Below are 23110 nucleotides of genomic sequence, written 5' to 3'. Positions count from 1 at the left end.
ATTTCGGGTGAAAACGATTAAAACAAATCAAGTAGGTACTAAAGAGTTAATGAAAGATGAGCGAGTGGCAATTTATGGTGACTCCATTATTAAAGGTGTGCTGTATGACAGGATGCAATAGGTATATTTTCCAGGCAGTAAAATGAGTAGAGCAATTGAGGCATTAGATATGAGGGAGCAAGCAAAGGAGTTGATGGTTTTAATAGGTACGAATGACTTGACAGAAGACAAAGAGCACATCAGAATGGATATTGGGAGGCTGCTTAGATGGATAAAAGAGAATAGTGTGACAAGAAGGGTAGTAGCATATTGCCGTAAGCAGGAAGCATATTGCCTAGGTATTGACTGTGGTGAGATGAGGTGGAGAGCAAGGATTACGATTGATATGTTGGATGAATTGTGTGAGGAGAGGGGAGTACAATTTGTTAATGTGTGGAATGAGTTTGAAGGATGAAGTGAACTGTATGGAAGCGATGGACTGCATTTGAGTGGTTGTTGTGTGTGTCACTTGGAGAGACTGTTGCTGGAAGGTAGAGAAGTGAGTACAGAGAATGAATCAGATCAAGTGGGAAGTGATGTGGAAGAGAAGGAGAGATTGAAGAGGTGGTTATGAATGAGGAAGTAAGTGGCATGAGTATAGAAAATGAGAGAATGGGTGTGCACGATGAACAGGGAAATGGGAAGGCTCAGGGTGGACAGGGGTACACGGTGTGAGAAAGGTTGATGCTCCAAGAGGACGTGAGAGCATGTGCAGACAGGAAAGGAATGAGAAAACCTGGGATCAAGAGGAAATAGTTGGAATTGAAGAGGCTTCTAAAATGAATAAGCAGAAAAGGAAATGGCTCCAGTCGAGCATGGAGAGAGATCACATCGAATGAGTGGTATCAGTGGAACTAGCTGTAGATCCAGGAATGAGCTGTTGTGTTTATATACAAATGCTAGAAGTATAAGAAACAAGGCAGATGAAATGGTTGCACTAATTGAGTCTGTTCACCCAAAAATTGTTGGAATAAGTGAAACATGGTTAGATGAGGACGGCATCCTGACAGGAATAGAGATGACAGGAATAGGAAGGGGTAAAACGGGAGGGGGAGTGCTATTGATGATAGAGAAAGAGTTATGTCCATACAAAGTAGAGGTGCAAGAGGGAAATAGTGCTAGTGGTTTTGAGGCAGTATGTTGTGAGATAGAGGTGAATGGAATGAAACACTTGGTTGGATGTTGTTATAGACCAGGAAATGTGGATGGTAGTGACGATGAAATGTATAATCAGATTAGCCAAGCGAATAAGGAGTGATCATTACGGCGATTTTAATTAAGACAATATAGACTGGAATGATGAGATAGCAACTGGAAGTAAAGAAAATTAGTGTCTTGAGTTTTGGGGGGATGACTACCTCAGACAGTATGTAACAGAGGGCACACAAGGATTGAGGGTCTTGGATTTAGTCATCTCATCAGAGATGTAATTATAAATGAAGTGTTAAATCACCCACCAATTGGTGAGGGTGACCATGAGGTGATTACCTGGGTGGTTGCCAGCAGTGTGAAGACCTCTGTGAGAAAAGGATATATGTGGAACTAAAGGGGGGGGTTAATTATGAAGACCTCAGGCGACAGCGTGCAGGTGTGGCATGGAATGAGGAGTTAGCTGGAAAAGAAATCAGTGCAGCTTGGAGGATTTTCCAGAACTATCTAGTAGAAGCAATGTCTAAATGTATTCCAAGGATCAGAAGGTTAAATAAGGTAGGTGTGAAATGGAATAATAGAGAGATTAAACATGTGATATAGAGAAAAAGGGCATTATAGAGGCAGAAAAGAGAAGTGGAAATAACCAATTCCATGAGGACTACAAAGACCAGGAAAGGCAGGTGACTTGGTTGGTGAGGGTAGCTAAAGAGAAGTATAAACAGCAGTTAGCTAATGAAGACAAAAAGAATCCTAAGTAGTTCTTTCGATATGTAGCCAGCAAAAGAAAGAATGATTATAAAAGGATGACATTGATTGGAGAAAATGGTATAAAGACAGGTGCAGAATGTGTGGTGGAGATACTTATGAGCAGTTCATAAAGGTCTTTCAATCTTGTGAATATGACTTCATGGAGAGATTGAGAGCAGTTGATGATGGGGAAGAGAGACTGACTGTAAGTGAGCAAGAGATATATGGGGGAGTTGAGTAAACTAGATGTAAATAAGGTTGTGAGACTTGATAATATATCATCATGTATTCTGAAGGAATGTGCCAAGGAGTTGATGCTGGCCTTGACATATTTTTTTAATGCGAGTCTTGCACTGGGTGAAGTTCCTAAGGAGTTGAAGGAAGGCAAGATTGTACCACTTCATAAAGGAGGTGATGGAACTCAAGCATCAAACTATAGGCCCATCTGTGTGTCAGGTGTTGTAGTTAAGTTGTTGGAGAATCTTGTCAGAACTAGGATTCAGAATTGGATTCACAACATTGGTATTATCTTTCATGGACAGCATGGATTTACTAAAGGGAGGTCATGTTTTAGTAATCTACTTACTTACTACAATAAGGTGACTGCTTCCATGCACAGAGAAGAAGGATACACAGTAATATACTTAGATTTAGCAAAGGCTTTTGATAGTTACCACATGATAAGCTGTTAGTCAGACTAGAGTGGTTGGGTTTGGATATTTTTGTGATGGCTGAACTGGATAAGAGTATTGGGTTTACAGTGATACTGCTGGACCTGCAAAGGCGTTTGACAGGATACCACATGGAATTCTAATCCATAAACTACAACATATGGGAATGGATATAGGGTTGGTGAGATGGATAGGTAGGTGGTTGATGGAGAGATACCAAAGAGTAGTTTATTCAGGAGTAGAGTCCAAAAGACGGCCTGTGACTAGTAGTGTGCCGCAGGGTTCTGTTCTTGGACCACTGTTGTTTAATCTGTTCATTAACGATATAGGGAAGGATCTAAGAGGAACAGTTCACTTGTTTGCTGATGATGCAAAGTTGGGTAGGCAATAGTGAATGCAGAAGATGTCAAAATCTTGCAGGATGACTTGGATAGATTGGAGTTCTAGGCTAAGGAGAATGGATGTCAGTTAATGTGACAAAATGTAAGGTTATGCATTTTGGGGTGAAAAGATTAGCAGCAGTATACCACATTGGTGGAACTGTACTCCAGGAGATTGATGAGGCCAGGGACTTGGGAGTGGTGGATAGGGAGATGAAGTTTAGGGGGCACATTGCAAAAGTAGCTAAATCAGCTCATCAACTCACTTGGGTGTTGAAAAATACCTTGACGAGCAGAGACAAGCAAGTTATTGTACCTCTGTACCAAGCCTTGATAAGACCTCATCTCGACTACTGTGCCCAGATTTGGTCACCTTGGTTCCTTCTTGATGGGGAGGAGGTGGAGAGGATCCAGAGGCAAGTGACTAAGATGATAGCAGGTCTATGGAATGAACCATATGAGAACAGGTTGAAGATTTTGGGTTGCAGAAACTAGTTGATAGGCGGAAAAGGGGAGATATGATTGAGACATTCAAATTGCTAAAGGGATTCTATAGGATTAATTCAGAGGATATTTTTGAGATCAGGACTGGTGGTGGGAGAACTAGGGGGATACCTATGGAAGCTGGGCAAGATTGTGGTTAGCAGGGGTGGTAGAGCTGGGTTCTTTACTTTTAGTGGTACATGAGTGGAATAAGCTGCCAGAGTCTGTTGTGGGTGTTATGATGGTGAGTGAGTTCAAGGCAAGGTATGATAGATACTGTGAGAATGTCATATAGTTGTGTGGACATGATGTTTAGGGCCTCCCTTGATGAGTCTAAGGACTCCCTGGAGTCGCCCGAAATAATAATAATAATAATATTAGATTGGAGCACTGGATTGGAGACTGGCTATCTGATAGGTATCAACAAGTTGTGTATGCGGGAGCGATACTAGGAAAAGGAAAGTTACTAGGGGTGTGCCTCAGGGGTCTGTTTTAGGGCCATTGCTGTTTAACTTGTATATTAATGATATTGGTGAAGATTTGGATGGAGATATTCAGTTGTTTGCAGATGATGCAAAGTTGGGACGAACCATGAAGAGTAGAGAAGATATTGTGGCCTTACAAGAAGACTTGAATAAATTGAGTGATTGGGCATGGGAATGGGGATGTGAGTTCAATGTTGCAAAATGTAAGGTTTTAAAATTTGGAAAAGAAAAATGGGATGCAGAATTTATGTTAGGTGAGGATATATTGTCGGAGGTGGAGGAAATAAGAGATCTGGGAGTAATAGTGAATAAGGATCTGAAATTTAGGGGACACATAGCCAAAATTGTGAAGACAACACAAAGGCTTCTGGGAATGAAGCGGAGGACACTGACTTGTAGAAGTAGGGAGATTCTTGTGCCATTGTGTTGGTCACCTGGTTTTCAGAAGAATGAAGAGATATTGGAAAGAGGCCAGAGGCGACTGACTAAGGTAGTTCCTAACCTATGGAATGTTGAGTATGAGGAAAGATTGAGAAGACAACTTGAAGAGTCTGGTGGACAGGAGGAAGAGGGGAGATATGATAGACCTATAAGTTATTAAGGAGTTGTTATAGGATCAATGCTGGAGAGGTTCTACAGAAAATAGTGGGAGATCAGGGGAGAACCAGAGCTAATCCCTGGAAACGATATAAAGAGGATGTGAGTAGGGAAGTGAGAAGCAGGTTTTTTCATGCTGAGTTGTGAATGATTGGAATGCTTTGCCTAGAGTGTGGTGTCTGCAGAGAATTTGAGTGTGTTTAAAGCACGTTTGATGAGCTGTGTGTATGATTAAAGGACCTCTTAGATGAGTCTCTGATTCCATGGGGTCTTGGGTAATAATAATAATAATAATAATGTGTTGCTAGCAGAGTTGTGTGAAGAGAAAGGAGTTCATTTGTGAATGTGTAGGATGAGTTTGAGGGGAAGATAGAGCTGTATAAACGAGATGGACTACATTTGAATGAATTTAGTGTGAGTCAGTTGGAGAAACTGTTGCTGCAAGAGAGAATGACAGAAGTGAATGTAAGACCTGAGGAAGCAAGAAGTATTGTGGAAGAGCAGGAGAGTATGGTAGGCAAGTTTGTGAATGGAGAGGTGAGTGATGTTGAGTGAAGAAATGCAAGATATAAGATCCTGTCCATCCTGTCCTCCCCAGTTTCCCTTCATGGACATGACTTCTCTACATTGTTCACTGTTGATTCCTGTTTATTATCATTGATATCACATCCCTCCCCAGACCTAAATGTCACCCCCACACCCTTGATTGCCTTAATCCTTTCTTTCATACTCACACATATACTCCTGAAATCATCGTCGACACTTTTCATGCAGTGTCTTCCTGTCCATCCTGACCTCCCCAGTTTCCCTTCATGGACATGACTTCTCTACATTGTTCACTGTTGATTCCTGTTTATTATCATTGATATCACATCCCTCCCCAGACCTAAATGTCACCCCCACACCCTTGATTGCCTTAATCCTTTCTTTCATACTCACACATATACTCCTGAAATCATCGTCGACACTTTTCATGCAGTGTCTTCCTGTCCATCCTGACCTCCCCAGTTTCCCTTCATGGACATGACTTCTCTACATTGTTCACTGTTGATTCCTGTTTATTATCATTGATATCACATCCCTCCCCAGACCTAAATGTCACCCCCACACCCTTGATTGCCTTAATCCTTTCTTTCATACTCACACATATACTCCTGAAATCATCGTCGACACTTTTCATGCAGTGTCTTCCTGTCCATCCTGACCTCCCCAGTTTCCCTTGGGGAGGTCAGGATGGACAGGAAGACACTGCATGAAAAGTGTCGACGATGATTTCAGGAGTATATGTGTGAGTATGAAAGAAAGGATTAAGGCAATCAAGGGTGTGGGGGTGACATTTAGGTCTGGGGAGGGATGTGATATCAATGATAATAAACAGGAATCAACGGTGAACAGTGTAGAGAAGTCATGTTCATGAAGTGGGATTAACAGGACTTGTTATTGAAACAGAAATGAGCTAGTGTGTGTGTTTACAAATGCCAGAAGTATTTAAAACAAGGGGAATGAAATTGTAGTGTTGATAGAGTTCATTCACCCAAATATTCTTGGTATAAGTGAGACATAGTTGAACAAGAATGACATTCTCACAGGAATAGAGATGGAGAGATATGTAGTCTTTTGTGAAAGATAGACAAAGCAAAAAATGGCAGGAGGAGGAGGAGCTTATTGATGATGGCAGAGGAGTTGTGCCCATTTAGGGTAGAGATGCAAGGAGTAAATACTGATGGTTATTTTGAAGTGGTATAGTGTGAAGTAGAGGTGGACAGGATCAAATGTTTAGTAGAGTGTTGCTATAGACCTGGTAATGTGGAAAGCAGTGAGAAGGAAATGTTTAGACAAATTGGTCTGGCTAATAAGATAAAGGTGATCATTATGGGCAATTTCAATTGTGGTAATATAGACTGGAATGAAGAGACAGCATCAGGAACCTAAGAGAATGAATTTCTAGAGTTTTTAAAGGATAACTACCTTAAGCAGTACATAACAGAGGCTACATATGGATCGAGGGTCTTGGATTTGATCATCTCATTGAAAGATATTGTTTTAAACGAAGTGTCATATCATCCTCCACTTGGTGAAAGTGACCATGAAGTGATCATTGGGTGGTGGGGAGCCATATCAAGACTTTGTGAGAAAGAGTTATATGTGGAACTATAAGGCAGGTGATTATGGTAAACTCAGAAGGCACTTGCAACGATATCATGGAATGAGAAATTGAATGGGAAGGAAATCATTGCAGCTTGATCTCTACTCAAGAATTATCTGGCAGAGGCAATGACTGAGTGTATTCCAAAGGTTGGGAGATTAAATTAGGTAGGTGTAAAATGGATGATTGAAGATGTGCAGTGTACAATCTGGACAAAAAAGGCATTGTGGAGGCAGCACGAAATGAGTGGAAATAATCAGTTACATGAGGAGAACAAAGAGCAAGCACTTAGTAAGGGTAGCAAAAGTGCAGTATGAGCAGCATTTAACAAATGATGCTAAAAGAAATCCTAGGGAGTTTTTTGATGGTATGTTGCTGCAGGTCTTGAGGGAATGTTCCAGGGAATGAACAACATTTTTAACATAGGTCTTAGATTAGTCCAGGTTCTAAAGGAATGGAAAGATGGCAAAATTGTTCTGCTTCATAAAGGAGATGATAAGACTAAGACTTCGAATTATAGGCCAATGTGCTTGTCTGCAGTTGTGGTGAAGGTATCGGAAAAGCTAGAGAGCACAAGGATTCAGAACTGGGTGGACAGCAATAGAATTCTCTTTAATGGATAGCATGGGTTTGCTAAAGGAAGATCATGTTTTAGCAATCTGCTTACTTATTATAATAAGGTGATGAATATATTGGACAAGGGAGATGCATATACAGTAGTATATTTAGATTTTGCAAAGACTTTCAATAGGTTGCCACATGACAAACTAGTAGTTAAATTGGAACAGATGGGGTTGGATAGTAGATTATTGGATTGGAGATTGGCTGTCTGATACGTATCAGTAGGTTGTGTATGGGGGGAGTGATATCCCAGAAGAGGAAAGTCAATAGTGGCATGCCCCAGTATATGTTTTGTGGCCATTGTTGTTTAATTTGTATGTAAATGACATTGGAAAAGGCTTAAATGGTGATATATACAGTTGTTTGCAGATGATGCAAAGTTGCAGGGAGTCATGAGGGGTAGAGTAGATGTAGCTGGGCAAGAGAACATAAATAGACTGTCTAAATATAGAAAGTTTTTTACCTTTGGTATACTATACATTAAAGATACCAAGAAATTTTATAAACTTGGTTTTAATCCTATTTTCCCAAGTAAGCAAACAAGCAAGTAAGCTAAGTTTGCACCTAAAGTATTTTCAGATCTGAGGCAACTCGTGGTAAAGGTGGACTATCTGACCACTTGCCTTAGTATCTCCCATAATGCAAAGCACATTTCCTTGTGGACATGTATGATGCTATGCATTAAGGGAAGGGCCACTACTCAGACCAGTTTCAACCTTTATTGAGGTCTCTTCAGTGGGAGCCAGACCCTGAGATGGATCACAGCTTAGTCTACCTTTACCACGAGTTGCCTCAGACCTGAAAATACTTCAGATGCAAACTTAGCTCACTCTCTTGTTTGCTTACTTGGGAAAATAGGATATAAACCAAGTTTATAAAATTTTTGGTATCTTTAACATAGACTGTCCAAATGGGTGAGTGTGTGGGGTATCAGTTTAATGTAGCAAAGTGTAAGGTTTTAAAATTTGGAAAGCAAAGATGGGATGCAGAGTATAGGATTGGTGGGGATATTTTTCTCTAAAACACAGGTAGAGGAGATGAAGGATTTGGGGGTTGTTGTTTCAAGGGGCTTGAAATTTCATGGACATTTTGCTAAAATTATGAGGACAATACAGTGGATTATGGGAATGATGTGGAGAACACGTGTAAAAGTAAGGATGTTTTGATTCCATGGTACAAGAATTTGATCAGGCCACATATGGATTACTGTGCACAGGTTTGGTTGCCAGGTTTTCAAAAGAATGATGAGATGTTGGAGAGGGGCCAGAGACAAATGACTAAGTTGGTTTCCAGTCTCTGGAAGGTGGAATATGAGGACAGATTGAGAGAATGCAAATTACATAGCCTAATGGATAGAAGGAAGTGGGAGGAACATGATTGAGATGTATAAGGTGGTAAGAGATAATTACCAGATTAGCATGGATGAGATTTTTCATATAACATCTGGAGACAGAAGGAAAATAAGAGGCCATCCCTGGAAACTGTATAAATTGTGTGTGAGCAAAGTGTGTGTGTGGGGGGTGGGAGTAGCTTTTTTTGCATGGTCTCTTTTCTCTGCATTGGAAAGCTCAAAATCACACACGTCAAACTACCATAGGACCTTTTTATGTGTGTTCAAGAGATTACGCAAGCTGTTGGCATGAATGTTGACAACATTGCCTTCACCAAATATAACAGCATCTCTCCATGGCAGGTTTGTACTCCATCATGCAATCCCTCACCTTGCCAACTACAGAAGTCTCATACTCCATCATCTGTCTACCATTCTGATCTTGCCCATCTATACTATTGGCTCAAGAACTGACACCTGTGTTGGTTGTGCTGCTGTGTTTCTTAAATATATAAAATAAACCCAGGTTTTTTTCATATAATTCCCCCACATTACTTTTACTCCCACTTTCCCAACCCCCCCTTTCTTTAACAGCTTAACAGCAGATGAATGCATATCACTGGAATAAGGAGACAGAAAACAACATCCAAAAAAAGGTATGTCCATTTTTTCCTCCTATATTATTCTTCATATATTAGCTTTATAACACTTCAGTAATGCCCTAAGATCTGAGTAAAGAGCCAATGACATTGTAAAAAAAGGGGCACTCCTAAACAAAAGCAGACTATATTAGCCATTAAAATAATAGTTTATTTTAGAGGTAACACGGGAATTTTCCCAGAAATAATACCTTTTTTTTTTTTAAAGTTTATTGTAATAGTATTATTTTAAATTTTGGTGTTATATATTTTCTGACATTTAATATCCTTTAATACTTTTTTTAAAAAAAAAAAAAATAGGTGATATTTCTAGTGAACTGGTAAGGCATTTCTTAATAGAACCTACAGCAAAAGGTGTTCGACTGAAGGGATGCTCTAATGAACCTATATTTGGTAAGAAATCCAATATAAAAGCTCTCTTAGCTCTTATACAATCAGAGAATTAAGAAAGCCTCTGAGCTGTTTTCTGGTTATTAATAGATATGTGAATGTCTCTGAATAATCAAAATATTTTTATTGGAATAAGAACTAAATATCAGACAAAATGCAAGCATTTTTCAAAATAATTAAAATTCATATTTAATTATTATTATTTTTTTTCAAATCTGAATTTTTCATGTCAGCCTGGTTGGCTGAGTGGTTGGTGTATCCACTCTCCAGCCAAGAGGCTACAGGTTCAAATCCTGCCATGAGCATGGATGCTTATGATTGTCCTACTAACTCTGCATGGAAAGGGCATCTGCGACTCTACCATTTCTAGCAGAAGGCTCCCAAAACCCGGTGAGGTACGGGAGTGACCATATGGCATCTACGGATGTCAAATGTGAAAAAAAAAATTTCATTGAAGTTTTAAATAATATTAATTTATTTTGATATTCAGTGACTATTTTAACTGAGCATTTGAATATTTTATACTTTTGACAATGATGTGTATCTGAAGTGATGGTATCTGAGGAAGATGACCAGTAGAACTGATGAAATTTAATTTATTTCTAGGGAATTTTATTTATTAGTGATACTGTAGTTAAGACGATGCATAGTGTTTGTTGAGGTTCTGGCATATTTGGTTGTATTGCAGATTATGGTGAACAAAGGCAAAATGGTGGTGAGAACAAGAATTACTTAATGCACAAACATGAAATCAAAATGACTGGTGGTATAGATTTTTCAAAGATGGTTTGTTGTTGTGAGTATAGTATGTATATGTGTGAAGTATGTATCTGTGGAGAGATTGAATAAGCGAAGTGAGATGGTATGAATCTGCAGAAAGTATGATATTTTGATGGACTGCGAGGTGTTAAATCACAGTCTAGAATGAGGAGTGGGTTAAATTAGACAAAGGATTAAAGGAGTGTAAGGTTGAGAATGGTATCAACTAGAAGGGTGAGTGAGAGAATAGGATTATGAATATAGAAGAGACTGTAGGAACAAAAGCGAGTATGATTGTGCAAAACAAGAATGACTGAAAGAGTAAAAGTGAGACTGATTATGGAAATAAAAGTGAACATGATTGCCAATTCAAAAGAGAGCACGATTGCTGGAATCAAGAGTTGAAGAATGAGATGATTAAGATAAGAAATGAAATGAGGCACATGAAATGAAGATTAGATGTTTGGTGATGATAATGAATGAATGCCAAAGAATAAAATGAAAGAAGAAAAACAGGTATGAATTGCTCAAGTGTGGCTGTATGGAAATTCTGTTATTAAAGATTTGGTGGATGAGAAAGTGCACAAGGTCTGTTTTACAGTATGGAGGACAAACAGAATGATCAATGCCTCAAATATGAGAACTAAATGTATGAGAGAGAGTTAGTGGTGTTATAGGAAAAAAATCTCCTGGGGATATCAGGAGATTATTGAGGTCAATTGAAAGACAACAGTGTGGTAAGAAGGGTATTTGGTGTGTTGCCCTGGTATGACAATGATAAGTTGAGCTAGATGAATGGTGCTAGAGTTGAGATGAATGGTGCTAGAGTTGAGATGAATGGTGCTACAGCTATATGAGGAGAAAGGGGTGAAGCTTTTTAATGTGCAGAATGCATTTGATGGATGAATGGAATTGTATAAGAGATGAATTGCATTTAAATAGGTTTTGTATGAATCATCTGGAGAGACTGTTGCTTTGGAGGAAAATTGTAGATAGGAAGTTAGTAATGATGTAATTTTTTCATGTAGTACTGTCATATCCTGTACACCCCTTGAGGGTACATGGCAGGAATTTGATGATGATGATGATGATGATATATATTCTGGCAGGATGATATTAATGGATGAAAATAGTAAATTGGTAACACCTGCAAAGGGTGGACTGATGGTAAACGAGCAGGAGATATATGAAGAATTAAGTAAACTTGATGATAATAAGGCAGTAGGACTTGACAAATCATTGCACATGTCTTGGAGGAATTCTTTAGGAATTAAAAGCACATTTGGCACACCTGTTTAACATGCATCTTGGACCAAGGCAGTTGTTAATTTGTTAGAGAGGTTAATGACTATGATTCAGACATGAGTTAATAATAATTGTATTATCATATTCTTTATGATGGTCAGCATTGGTTGGAGAGGTCATGATTTAGTAATCTGCATACGTATGATAACACGGTGACTAATTCACTGGATAAAGGAGATGCATGTGAATGGTGTACTTGAATTTTTCAAAGGCCTCTGATAGACTGCCACATGATAAGCTGTTAGCTAAATTGAAGCAGATGGGATTAGATAACAGACTAGTCAGTTGGGTAGCTGATTGGCTGTCAGATAGGTATCAGCCATAGGTATGGAATGCAGGTTGTGTATGGAGGAGTATTATCCCAAGAGAAGATGTCTAGTGGAATGCCACTGCGATGTTTTGGGGACCATTTTCACTTACCTTGTATGTTAATGACATTGGGACTGGCTTAACTGCAGATATGCAGCATTTTGTGATGATGCAAAGTTGGGATGAACTATGAGTTGCAGAGAAGATTTAGCAGCCTTCCAGGATGATCTCAATTAGACTATGTGAGTGGGTAAATGAGTGGAACTATCAGTTTAATGTTGCAAAGTCACGATCCTGAAATTTGGTAGGCAAGGTTTAGATACACAGTATACAATTAATGGGGAAATTCTGAAGGAAGCAGAAGTATCTCCTCCACATTAAACTAGTAACAATCCCTCACCAACTTATATGTCTCAATTGTATCCCCTCGCCTTCTCTTTACAAGTCTGCAAGTTGCATTCCCTGAATCTCTTCTTGAATCTGACATTCCATAGCCTTGACAATGTGACCTCTAAAATTCATGAATGATGAATTTTATAGGTCACATTTCTAAAATTGTAAGAACATCACAATGCATTATAGCAATAATGAGGACAACATTGACATGCAGATGCAAAGAGGTTATTATTTCTTTGTGTAAAAGTTTTGATCAGTCTACATATGGACTGTTGTGCACAGATTTAGTCTGGTTTCAAGAAGATAAGGATGTATCAGAGAGGGTCCAGAAAAGATTTAAGAAGATTCAAGAAGAGATTCAGGGAATGCAATTTGCAGACTTGTAAATAGAAGGAGAGGGGATATGATTGAGACATATAAGTTGGTGAGGGAGACAAGAGACCATCCCTGGGAGATGTATAATGAGAGTGTGAGCAGAGGAGTTAGAAGCAGGTTCTTGATTGGTGAGTGGAATGCATTCCTGAGATGTGATGTGTGAAGAAACTATGAATGGGTTTAAGGCACAGTTTAATGATCTTTTAGCATGAGAAAATATGGACCTCCTGAATCAGTCTATTGATTCCATAGAGATCAGATGTTAATAATAATAATAATTATTATTATTATTATTTTCTACTACTTAAAGAACACAAGCATCCATAACACAATGTGATTCAAATATATGGTTGGAGAGTAGCATTATTATTCACTTGGAAAAGTAAGACATCTGAAACCATTCTAAGGTACCTAATAACTAATATAGTAAGAACAGCTAGTTTGAAATAAAGTGAGAGAAACAATAATCCTTATGTAGTATCACACTCTGAATAAAGCATTGCATCTCCTGCAGTGTCCAGAGTACTCCTGTTGACTTTTGAAAATCTGAGAGATATTTTTGTGCCAGACTTGTACCTATATCTGCAGCAAGTCTCCAAAGTGAACAAGATTTAGTTTGCTTAGTGTTCAAGAGGAGAAGGGTCCATAAACAATTCACTAAGTTGGTGTCAGGTCTATGGAATGTCATATTCAGGAAAAGATACAGGAAATGCAACTTGAAGAGATTTGTGAATAGAAGGTGAGGGGATATGCAATTGAGACATGTTCGGGATATTTTCAGGGATATTGAGACATATAATTTGGTGATGGGCTGTTACCATATGAATGTGGAGTAGATTTTTCATAGAATAGTGGGTGAGAAGGAAAGAACAAGAGGCTGTCCATGGAAGATGTATAATGAGGATGTGAGCAGGAAAGTGATTAGTGAACGGAATGTATTGCTTGCAAGTGTGATATGTGTGGAATCTGTGAATGGGTTTAAGGCATGGTTCAATGATCTTTTTGCATGAGAAAGTATGGACCTTCCACAATGAGTCCCTTGACTCCATCAAAGTGCCGATGCTAATAATATATAATAACATATTCAGTGAGCAATTATCAAGGTATTTCATCCTTGCGAATGCAACATCCTGAGTATAGAATAGGTGAACAAGAGATGAATGGTAAGCAAGCAGAATGTGTATGAGGAATTAAGTAAAGTTTATTACTAAATGAAAGAGCCATAAGGCTTCATCTCAGCAATGTGAAATTACATAGGCAAAGTGGATACTAGATCCAACATTATTTCAAAGCTGAATGTTTATAGAAAGTATGAAAGTTTCATAAGTTGACCTGAGAGCTTACGAGAACTCTCATAACAATGGTAGATTACTCAAAATGGGCACTTGCCTTTCAAGACAGATTTTGTAGCACATGGGAAGGTTCTCTGTCATCTTGGAGAACAAGGGTCAGGACATCTGCTGGACATATTGTGAAATTTTATCCCTTAGTTCATCAGAGTTTGAAGGCTTCAAGTGATGTGAGATCAGGAGAATGTGAAGGGTGCGGAAATTCTGTGAACTTCGAAATGAGCTTTCCAGGGAAGTGTTCTGATAAATAGGCTCTAGAAACACCTGATGCAATCACGTGAAACACTATGCACAAAATAGAATGTTTTTTGCATGACACATTTTATACAAATCCTGGCTGAACGGAACCAACACATTCTCAATGTAGCATGCACTATTCAAGGTGACAGTTACACCATCCTCTTCAATGAAGTATGGCCCAATTATGCCATGGCCAAAAACTGCACACCATGCAGTGACCGTCTCACTGTGAAGAGGTTTCGCTTGGACAATTCAGGTCTTGAGAAACCAAGAAACCTGTAGGTTTGTTGTTTACATAACCACTTAGATGGAAATGTGCTTTGTCTTAGAACCAGACATTATGGAGGAAGGACAGACCTTCATAGACATTGGTCAGCATGTGTGCATGGTATTCTCACCATGCAGAGTAATCTGTTTGCTGTTAAACACTGAACCCACCTGAATGACGTACAAAAAAGGCACCAAGCTCCTTAAGGATTCTCTGTAGCGACTGCCTCGATCTCCTGTTTTACCTCTGTTCAGTGTTGATTGCGTTTCAGAGACTATAACACTTGCTTCAGCACACACACACACACACACACACACACCAATGATTCTCATTTGTGATAACAGTTTGTAGTCTCCCTGGATGCCATTTGCATTGTGGCAGAACACTCCTGGTACATCAGAACCTCTCGATTAAGCCATTGATGACACCATTGCTTAGGGCATGCTTATGGAAATAATGTACAAACTGTTCAGAATTATGTCATAGGCTTGGACCATTTTCTGTATCAAATCTGTATGATCCAAAATAATGCTCAACAATAAATGTCTTTTCTTCCAGCGTCAACACTATTGATACAGCTAATGTAATAGCATAGACTCTACATGTACTCTTCTGTTAATGTACATGCAGTTGAACAGCAATCTCATAGTGCATGTACTGAAGAGGTGTCAAAATTCAGTTTTTTTTTTTTTTTTGCTCCCTACTGTATAAAGACTTATATAATGGAATAAATATAAATAGTGAAATTGTTTAAAAAAATTAAAAATAGCAATTAATGAATTACCTAACTGGAAAATTCTATGAACATATGAGAGCAGAAATAAAAAAACTGGGATTCAACAATGGAGGCATTGTTCAAGGTGATTCAGTTTTAGCAAGAGGAGAATGAAGTAAATGATTTGTAGAGTAGTCTGATGATAATGATTGATACTCAAGAAAGAGAATGCAACAGGCTATAAAAATTATCAAAAAAACTAACTTACTTGATCATTCTTCAGAGGTTATGCTAAATGTATAGTGAAACATGGATCCGAAATTGAGTTTTATCAGATCAGATAAAGACCAGTTTGGATTGTGAAATGTGAAGCAAACTAGAAAAGTTATATCAGCCTTAAGAATAATAACACAGAAGAAATGAAGTAAATAAATCTATATACATATAGATGGGAGGCTGCACACTCGATTGGAGGAAGTAGGCGAGACAAGAGATCTGGTGGGTGATGAAATATTAACATAGAAATTATGTTCCTACCTGGAATTTTGTAACATAATTTCTTTAGTTTCATCACTTGAATATGAGATTTTTTTTGTGTATTCTATAATATTTTATAATATGATCGTAATTCTAAATAAAAATTAAAAAACCCGAAAGAGTACATTATTATTATTATTCTTTTTATTGTTATTACAGGAAGTCTTTCAGCCCTTGTATATCAACACTCCATAACAAATCTAGCTTTGCCCTGTAAACTTCTTCTACCTGAGTCTGGTAAGTTTCATTTGCATGTTATTCCTTAAATTATAAAATACATATGCATAATAAGAAATGTGCACTACCATTTCAATATTTTTAGTCAGATATGCTTAAACATATTAATCGCTAGAGGGGATAATGTATGTCCTATAGAACGGTTCAAGGTGAGGTATGATAGATATAGTTTACATAATGGATCTCCCTGATTTCTTTATTAATATTATGTTCACAGATCCAGCAGGAAGCACTGATAATACAGACTCATGCCAAATTGAGAACATTACTCCTAATCATCTCCTAAGTCAAGGGGCAGGTATGCAAGATATTTGTTTTTGTTCTAATTTACTGAGTTTCATCATCTTGTATTTGTCCTAGTATAATAGTGCAAACATCCTTCTATATATGATTTCCTGTTTACAAATTTTTGCAATTACAAAATGCATTTTAATTTTATTTATTTCATGAAGAATTTTCATAATAAGCAATAGTGATGCAGGAGTAGTCCTGCCAGTGCTGTAACAAGGGCATGGCGAAAGAGGCATCTGCCAAAGCTTCAACTAGGTTTGAAGTGAAAAATGTATAACATTTTTGTCATTTTGGGGTTGGGGGGGGGCAAGTTAGATACTTGCCACAGATGCTTCATACCCTCATTATGTAGCTGAGTCCTGCATCACTCTTTAATAATATCACTATTTTTTTAAGTTTAGCTTTTAGATATAAGTTTTCAATTATTTCTTCTTATTTTTTATCATCATCATCATCATGCCTGTCAAGGATTTTAGGCCTAGAGTGGCCTCTTCCAGCCTTAGAAGTCACTGAATCTCTTAAGAGGACGTCCTAGTTTTCTTTTTCCTAATGGTTTGAAATTTAAGGCTTGTTTTGGTAATCCTTCTGTTTTCATTCTTTCAACATTTTTATTTTTATTATTATTATTATTATTCAGGCCTCCATGGAGTCAAAAGACTCATCGTGGGAGGTCCTTCCGAAGAAACACAAAGAGTTTCAAGACTCATCGAGGGGAGGTCTCCCCCCCCCCTAAGAAACACAAAGTCCATCATACCACTCCTTGAACTCATTGACCGTTCTCGCTCTCACCACTCCATCAGGCAGTACATTCCATGGTTCAGCCACCCTCCTTGCAAAGAAACCACTCCTCACCCTCTTGCTCACAGTTTCCTTTTGTAACTTCCAGGGATGGCCTCTTGTCATCACTCCTTCCTGCTATTCAACCAAGCGAAAGAACTCCCCAGTGTCAACCCTGTAACCACCTCTCAACAGTTTAAAAGTCTCAATTTTATCACCTCTCCTTCTTCTATCCACCAAACTCTGCAGTCCACATTCCCTCAGCCGATCCTCATAACTATGCTTGTACAGTCCTGAAACCATCTTTGTTATCCGTCTTTGTATCCTTTCCACAGTTAATTTATCCCCTTCAAATCCTGGGGACCAAATCTGAGAACAATAGTCCAAGTGTAGTCTGATCAGAGACTTATACAATGGAATGATAACCCTCTTATTTCTGCAGGTCAGTGTTCTCATAATTGCAGCAATCCTCTGTGTTACCTTCACCACCTTTGCAATATGTCCCCTAAACTTCAGGTTTCTATCAATCATCAACCCCCAGATCTCTTGTCTCCCCTACTTCCTCCAATATAACTCCTCCCATAGAGTATGCAGCATCCCATTGATGTTTCCCAAACCTCAAGACCTTACATTTTGCTGCATTAAACTGAGACCCCCCATTCATTTGCCCATGTATCTAGCTTATTCAAATCCTCTTGCAGGGATGCTGCACATGCACTATTACTAATAATCCTTCCCAGCTTCGCATCATCTACAAACAACTGAATATCCTCTTGCAATCCACTGACAATGTCATTGATATAAATGTTAAACAATATAGGTCCCAGTACTGAGCCCTGTGGAACCCCTTGTAAAACTCTGCTTCCTTGAAACTTCCCCACCATACACAACTCTCTGATACCTATCGGATAGCCAATCCTGAATCCATTTGATCAATCTGACATCCAGACCCATGTGCTGCAACTTAAATATCAGATTATCATGTGGCACCCTGTCAAATGCCTTCGCTAAGTCTAAGAAAATGGCAGTATATGCCTTTCCTTCATCTAATGCTCTTGTAACTTTATCATAAAAGGCTGGCATATTGCTAAAACTAGAGCGCCCCTTCACAAATCCATGTTGACTCTCACAGATAACATTACCCTCATCTGCCCAATGCTGTATATGGCCCTTCACTACTTTCTCCAAGATCTTACTAACTACTGATGACACACAAACTGGCCTATAATTAGACACCTCCAGTCTGCTACCACCCTTATGCAATGGCAGTATCTTACCTTCCTTCCATTCCCTGGGCACCTTTCAGTAGCCAGACTTTCATTGAAAAAGCCAGGTCTACGGAGATGTCAGTTCTTGAGCACATTCTCTCAAAACTCGTGGTGAAATACCATCCAGTCCCACAGCTTTACTGACATCCAGAGTACTCAGTATTTGAAACACACTCTACTCCTGTACCTCTAAACCTCAAACCTGCCCAATCCCTCTAGCATTAAAACTGACTCCTCAAGGATGAAATACTCCAATAAAGTGTTCATTGAACAAATGCACTATGTCCTCTGCATCAATCACTCTATTCCCATTTTTATTCCACAATATCATTCTTCCACAGTCATTTCTCCTCATACTGGCCACATATCTAAAAAATTCCCTAGGATTTTCTTTGGATCTTAGGGCTAATCTCCTCTCATATTCCAGTTTTGTCTTCCTTACCATACTAGTCACTCTTCTGGCCTGTGTCTTATACTCTTCATGCATCTTCTCTTCACCTGTGTCTTATACTCTTCATGCATGTTCTCTTCACCTGTGTCTTATACTCTTCATGCATGTTCTCTTCACCTGTCTCCTCATATCTATTCCACGGCCTCTTTTTCACATGCAATTCCTGTTTAATATTGTTTGTCATCCACTTTACTCCAAATTGTGTCCTCTTGTTCACTCATGGTATACAACTTACCATTGCTGCTAACAAATATTCTTTCATAATTTCCCACGCACTAATATTTTTGATAAAAATCAAAAATGATAATATTATCATTTTTGATTTTTTTTTATTGATATTATCATTCCTTAATCTTTGGCTGTCTCATTTAAATTTAAAATATCTTTCTGTAGGTTATCTTCAGAATTTGTAATTATTATTTGGTCATCAGTAAAAAGAAGAGTGTTTAAGTTCACAGTAGGAGAAAGTTTCATAACTTGATGGAAATTTTTATTCCATTTTATTATTATTTAATTTAGGTAAATATTAAGAAGAGTTGCTGAAAGAGGATATCCCTGTCGGACCCCTTGGTTTATCTCTCTCATATATGATAGTTCATGATTTAATCTTATTTGTGTTTGATTATTTGCATATATACTTATGATAGGTTTTAGAATATTATTTGGTATTTGTCTTTCTTTTAATATGTTAAATAAATTGCTTCTTTTAACTTTGTCAAATGCTTTTACAAAGTCAATAAATGTAATGTGTTTCTAAATTGTATTCTCTTCTTTTCTCTATTATTAATTTTAGGCAAAATGCTGGGTCTACACTTGATCTTCCTTTTCTAAATCCATTCTGTACTTCTAAAATTAAGTTTTCAGAATATTTTATTAGTTTGTTATTTAAAATTCTGCTATATATTTTGTAACAGTAATTTAGTATACTTATACCTCTATAGTTTTTAGGGTCTAGGATTTTAATTAAAGAAAATGAATTTTAATAACAATGGCTTGTGTTATGCACTAAATCAGAAGGAATGACATAAGAAATTCAGAATTCAGTTTTTCAATTTTTACTACACCAGTTGATATCATAAATCAAGGGATGAATATAATAGTACAGTATATTATACTGCATAGAATATTTTGTAGTAATTAGTGATTTTGATTGTGTTTTGATGTAATTTTATTTAGTTTTCATAGCTTAGCATTACTAAGTGATCGTGGAGCTTTGTGTGTTTGAAACTCTTCTACTTGTTCTCAATCCTCTTATCTCCCATGTCCTCTCTGGTTTTTCTCCAATTGCCTCTCTTTCCCTGTCTCTCCTATTCTCTCATTTTCTTCTCTTAAATTTTCTCATTTTCCTTGCACTAGTTAACATCTGTATTGTGTTAATTGCTTTATTCACTCTCTTCAACTCAATCTTTATACCTTCCATTTCCTTCAGCAATTGATTTCTCTCTCCGCACACACACGCACACACACACACACCCTTCTTTCACCTGGCATTCACTTTTCATGGCCATGCTGGCCAAGGTCAAATCACATATACCTCTTTCATATTTACTTCTGACTTCTTACTATGCCTGAGTGTGTTGTGAATATAGACACATTGGGTCAGTATTTTTACCTTGGGTATAATTATGTTAAAGATACCAAGTAATTTTAAACCTGGTTTTACTCCATTTTTCCCAAGTAAGCAAACAGACAAAAATGTCAAGTTTGCGCCTGCAAGTGATGCAAGACAAGCTGATCCTACAGGTAGTGCAAGACCAGGGCAACTCGTGGTAGAGGTGGAACACGCTCCGATCACTAATCTTAATATTTACCCTTAATGCCAAAACACATCTCCAATAAGGGGATGTATGATGTTTTGTATTAAAGGCAAGGAGCCACTACCCAGACCGGTTTCGACCTTTATTGAGGTCGAATGGGAGTTCATGCCTTTCATCACTGGCCTCTTTAGATTTAAAAAAAAGTTGTGCTGAGAGTCAGCTTGATAGTGAGAGAGGAGGAGAAAAGATAGAGTGGATAGTAGTAGATAGTTAAAAGAGGCCTCAGTCGATCTACTTGGCCTGACTTAAATGTCAGTACCAAGCAGATCTCCGACATTATCTCCCTCCATCCGTTCTTTTCAGCTTTCCCCGGTCAGTCACCTCTTCAGGTGTCTGCCCGAGGAAAGTGGGGAAAAACAAATGAAAGAAGCACCACATGAAAAAGAGGAACTAGTAAATAACATTAAAAATTACATATAATAATTTGTAAGAAACTAGGTAAATTCTGAAATTTCAACCTGAATGACCAGTTTAATACTGAGAAGAGCAGGGACAGAGCCTGGCCTGGGTGATGCAGCCCACAAGGAGCTGCACCGCCTCGGTGTAAGCCTTCGCAGCCAAGGTTCTCAGGATACCCCCTCCTGTGTGGAATAGACATAGACCTTTTTGACAACAAAAATTCTAATCTGAAAGAGGACAAAAAGAAGAAAAAACAAACCAGAATCCCCCCCCCCCTCTGGCATATCGATACTAGGAGTTGACTGACTTGTTAGGCGAGTTCAAATCCTCCTGCTGTCTATTGTTGTGGGTTTTAATGATGAGATCTGCTAATTTGTCTCCACGGATGTGGTTTAGCATGTAAAGGCCTCTGTGCAGTGCTAGTCCCACGTCGTCCTCTGCATCGATAAGACCAATGATCTTTTCAGGAGTGATTTCATCTATATTATCGACAAACACATCGTTCCATTCTGCACTGACGACTCTTGGCCCGTTTTGTCCTGTGAGTATCAGTTGAATGTCTCCAAATGTTTCTATTGCTTTTCATAGTCTCGCCTCCTCCTTGGGGAAATCTTTTAAGAGATGCAATATAGGTGCATTGGCCTTTGCGTGAGGGAACTTTGTGGGTTCTGAAGTTGACTTTATATTTCCAACTTGTGCTGGACTTCCTTGTTTCGATTTTTTAATATTTATTTCTTCAGGGCTGGCTGGCCTCTTTTGTGTCGTTTCTGTATTGTTGATTTCCATATCTACTGCCTCCGTGTCCTCGTCTATTGTGACTGCAGTGATAGTTCCATTTTGTTGGTGCTGCTGGTTATTTTTGGTTGCTACGTCTGTAGTGGTGGTTTGATCGGTGGCCAGTTCCTCCTGCCCTTCATCTCTCCTGGTTGTAGGCTTCTCCACTGGTGTACTTGGCAGTGTTTCGGGGTGGCGGCATGATTCTTTGTTGTTCCCTCATGCGCGGCCTTCAGGGTGGGGAAATCATTCGGTTCTGCGCGAATAACGTTTTGGGCTGTTGTTTCCGTGTTGGGCGTAATAGTGCCTCCCAATTTTTCGGCCAGATTTCTGTCCGGACAGGTGTCTATTTTATGGCCGTTAATGCCACATTTTAGGCATGCCGATTGGCACTGTGCTAGTGTATGACCCGCTGTTAGGCAGTTCTTACACTTTAACTTCAGGCACTGGGCCCCGAGATGAGTCAGGGCTCCACATTTAAAACATTGCCTCTTTACTCCCAGGTAACTCACCATTACCCTGGCTGATCCGATCATTACAAAATTCGGAACTTCTGTTTTCATCGTTAACATTAACGTGACTTCCCCCGACATCCATTCAGGGTAGTCAGTGTCTTTGCCTACTTGGACATCTCGTACGGTTCCCCATTTCGAAAAGACTTGATTAATTATGTCGTTGCCTCCTTCTAGGTATTCCAGAGGGAATCGCTCTATTCTCATCTTTTTAGAGATGCTACCAACGACAAAAGGATGGCAAAGTTTCCCTTCACACTCAACCCCTTTGAGTAGTTTCTCCCTTGTTGTTGTATTTTTACAAACTACTTGATATCTTCCACCTCCATAGGGGGTAAAGCCAGAAATATTATCTGCCCCTACGCAGTCAATTAGCGCTTTTGCAAACATCCTCTTGGGTACACTTGCGTCGATTTCGAACCCGAGGGTTCTTACTCTCGGTAGAGCCGTAGACATACTTCAAAAAAAAAGGGAAGAGTAGACCCTTGTATGATCTAAGTCCACAAAAAGACAGACCTGTAGAAAAGGCCAAGCTTTCCCTGTTTGCAGATAAGAAAAACCTGTTAAACTTAGGTACAGGGGGGAACACAAAGAACCAAAGAAGAAAAAAAAAAAGACAAAGGGTTCTTAC

General features: G+C 38.7%; 1 protein-coding gene across 8 annotated transcripts in view; it reads left to right on the top strand.

Moving 5' to 3' along the window:
• The window catches only part of LOC150109587 (tensin-1-like), a 540448-nt gene that overhangs the window by 496522 nt on the left and 20816 nt on the right, over positions 1–23110 (top strand). For all 8 annotated transcript variants that reach the window (XM_090413690.1, XM_090413698.1, XM_090413682.1 and 5 more), the window contains 3 exons: positions 9611–9703; positions 16113–16190; positions 16408–16488. In XM_090413690.1, coding sequence (XP_090269816.1) covers positions 9611–9703; positions 16113–16190; positions 16408–16488 — 252 coding nt within the window. The remainder of the gene's footprint in view (positions 1–9610; positions 9704–16112; positions 16191–16407; positions 16489–23110) is intronic.

The sequence above is a fragment of the Typopeltis vanoorti genome, chromosome 2 (genome assembly GCF_054136105.1).
Source record: "Typopeltis vanoorti isolate ZY-2024b chromosome 2, IOZ_Tvanoo_1.0, whole genome shotgun sequence".
Lineage (NCBI taxonomy): Eukaryota > Metazoa > Arthropoda > Arachnida > Uropygi > Thelyphonidae > Typopeltis > Typopeltis vanoorti.
Note: the sequence above shows the minus strand (reverse complement) of the source record. Positions and strands in the feature narration are given on the sequence as shown.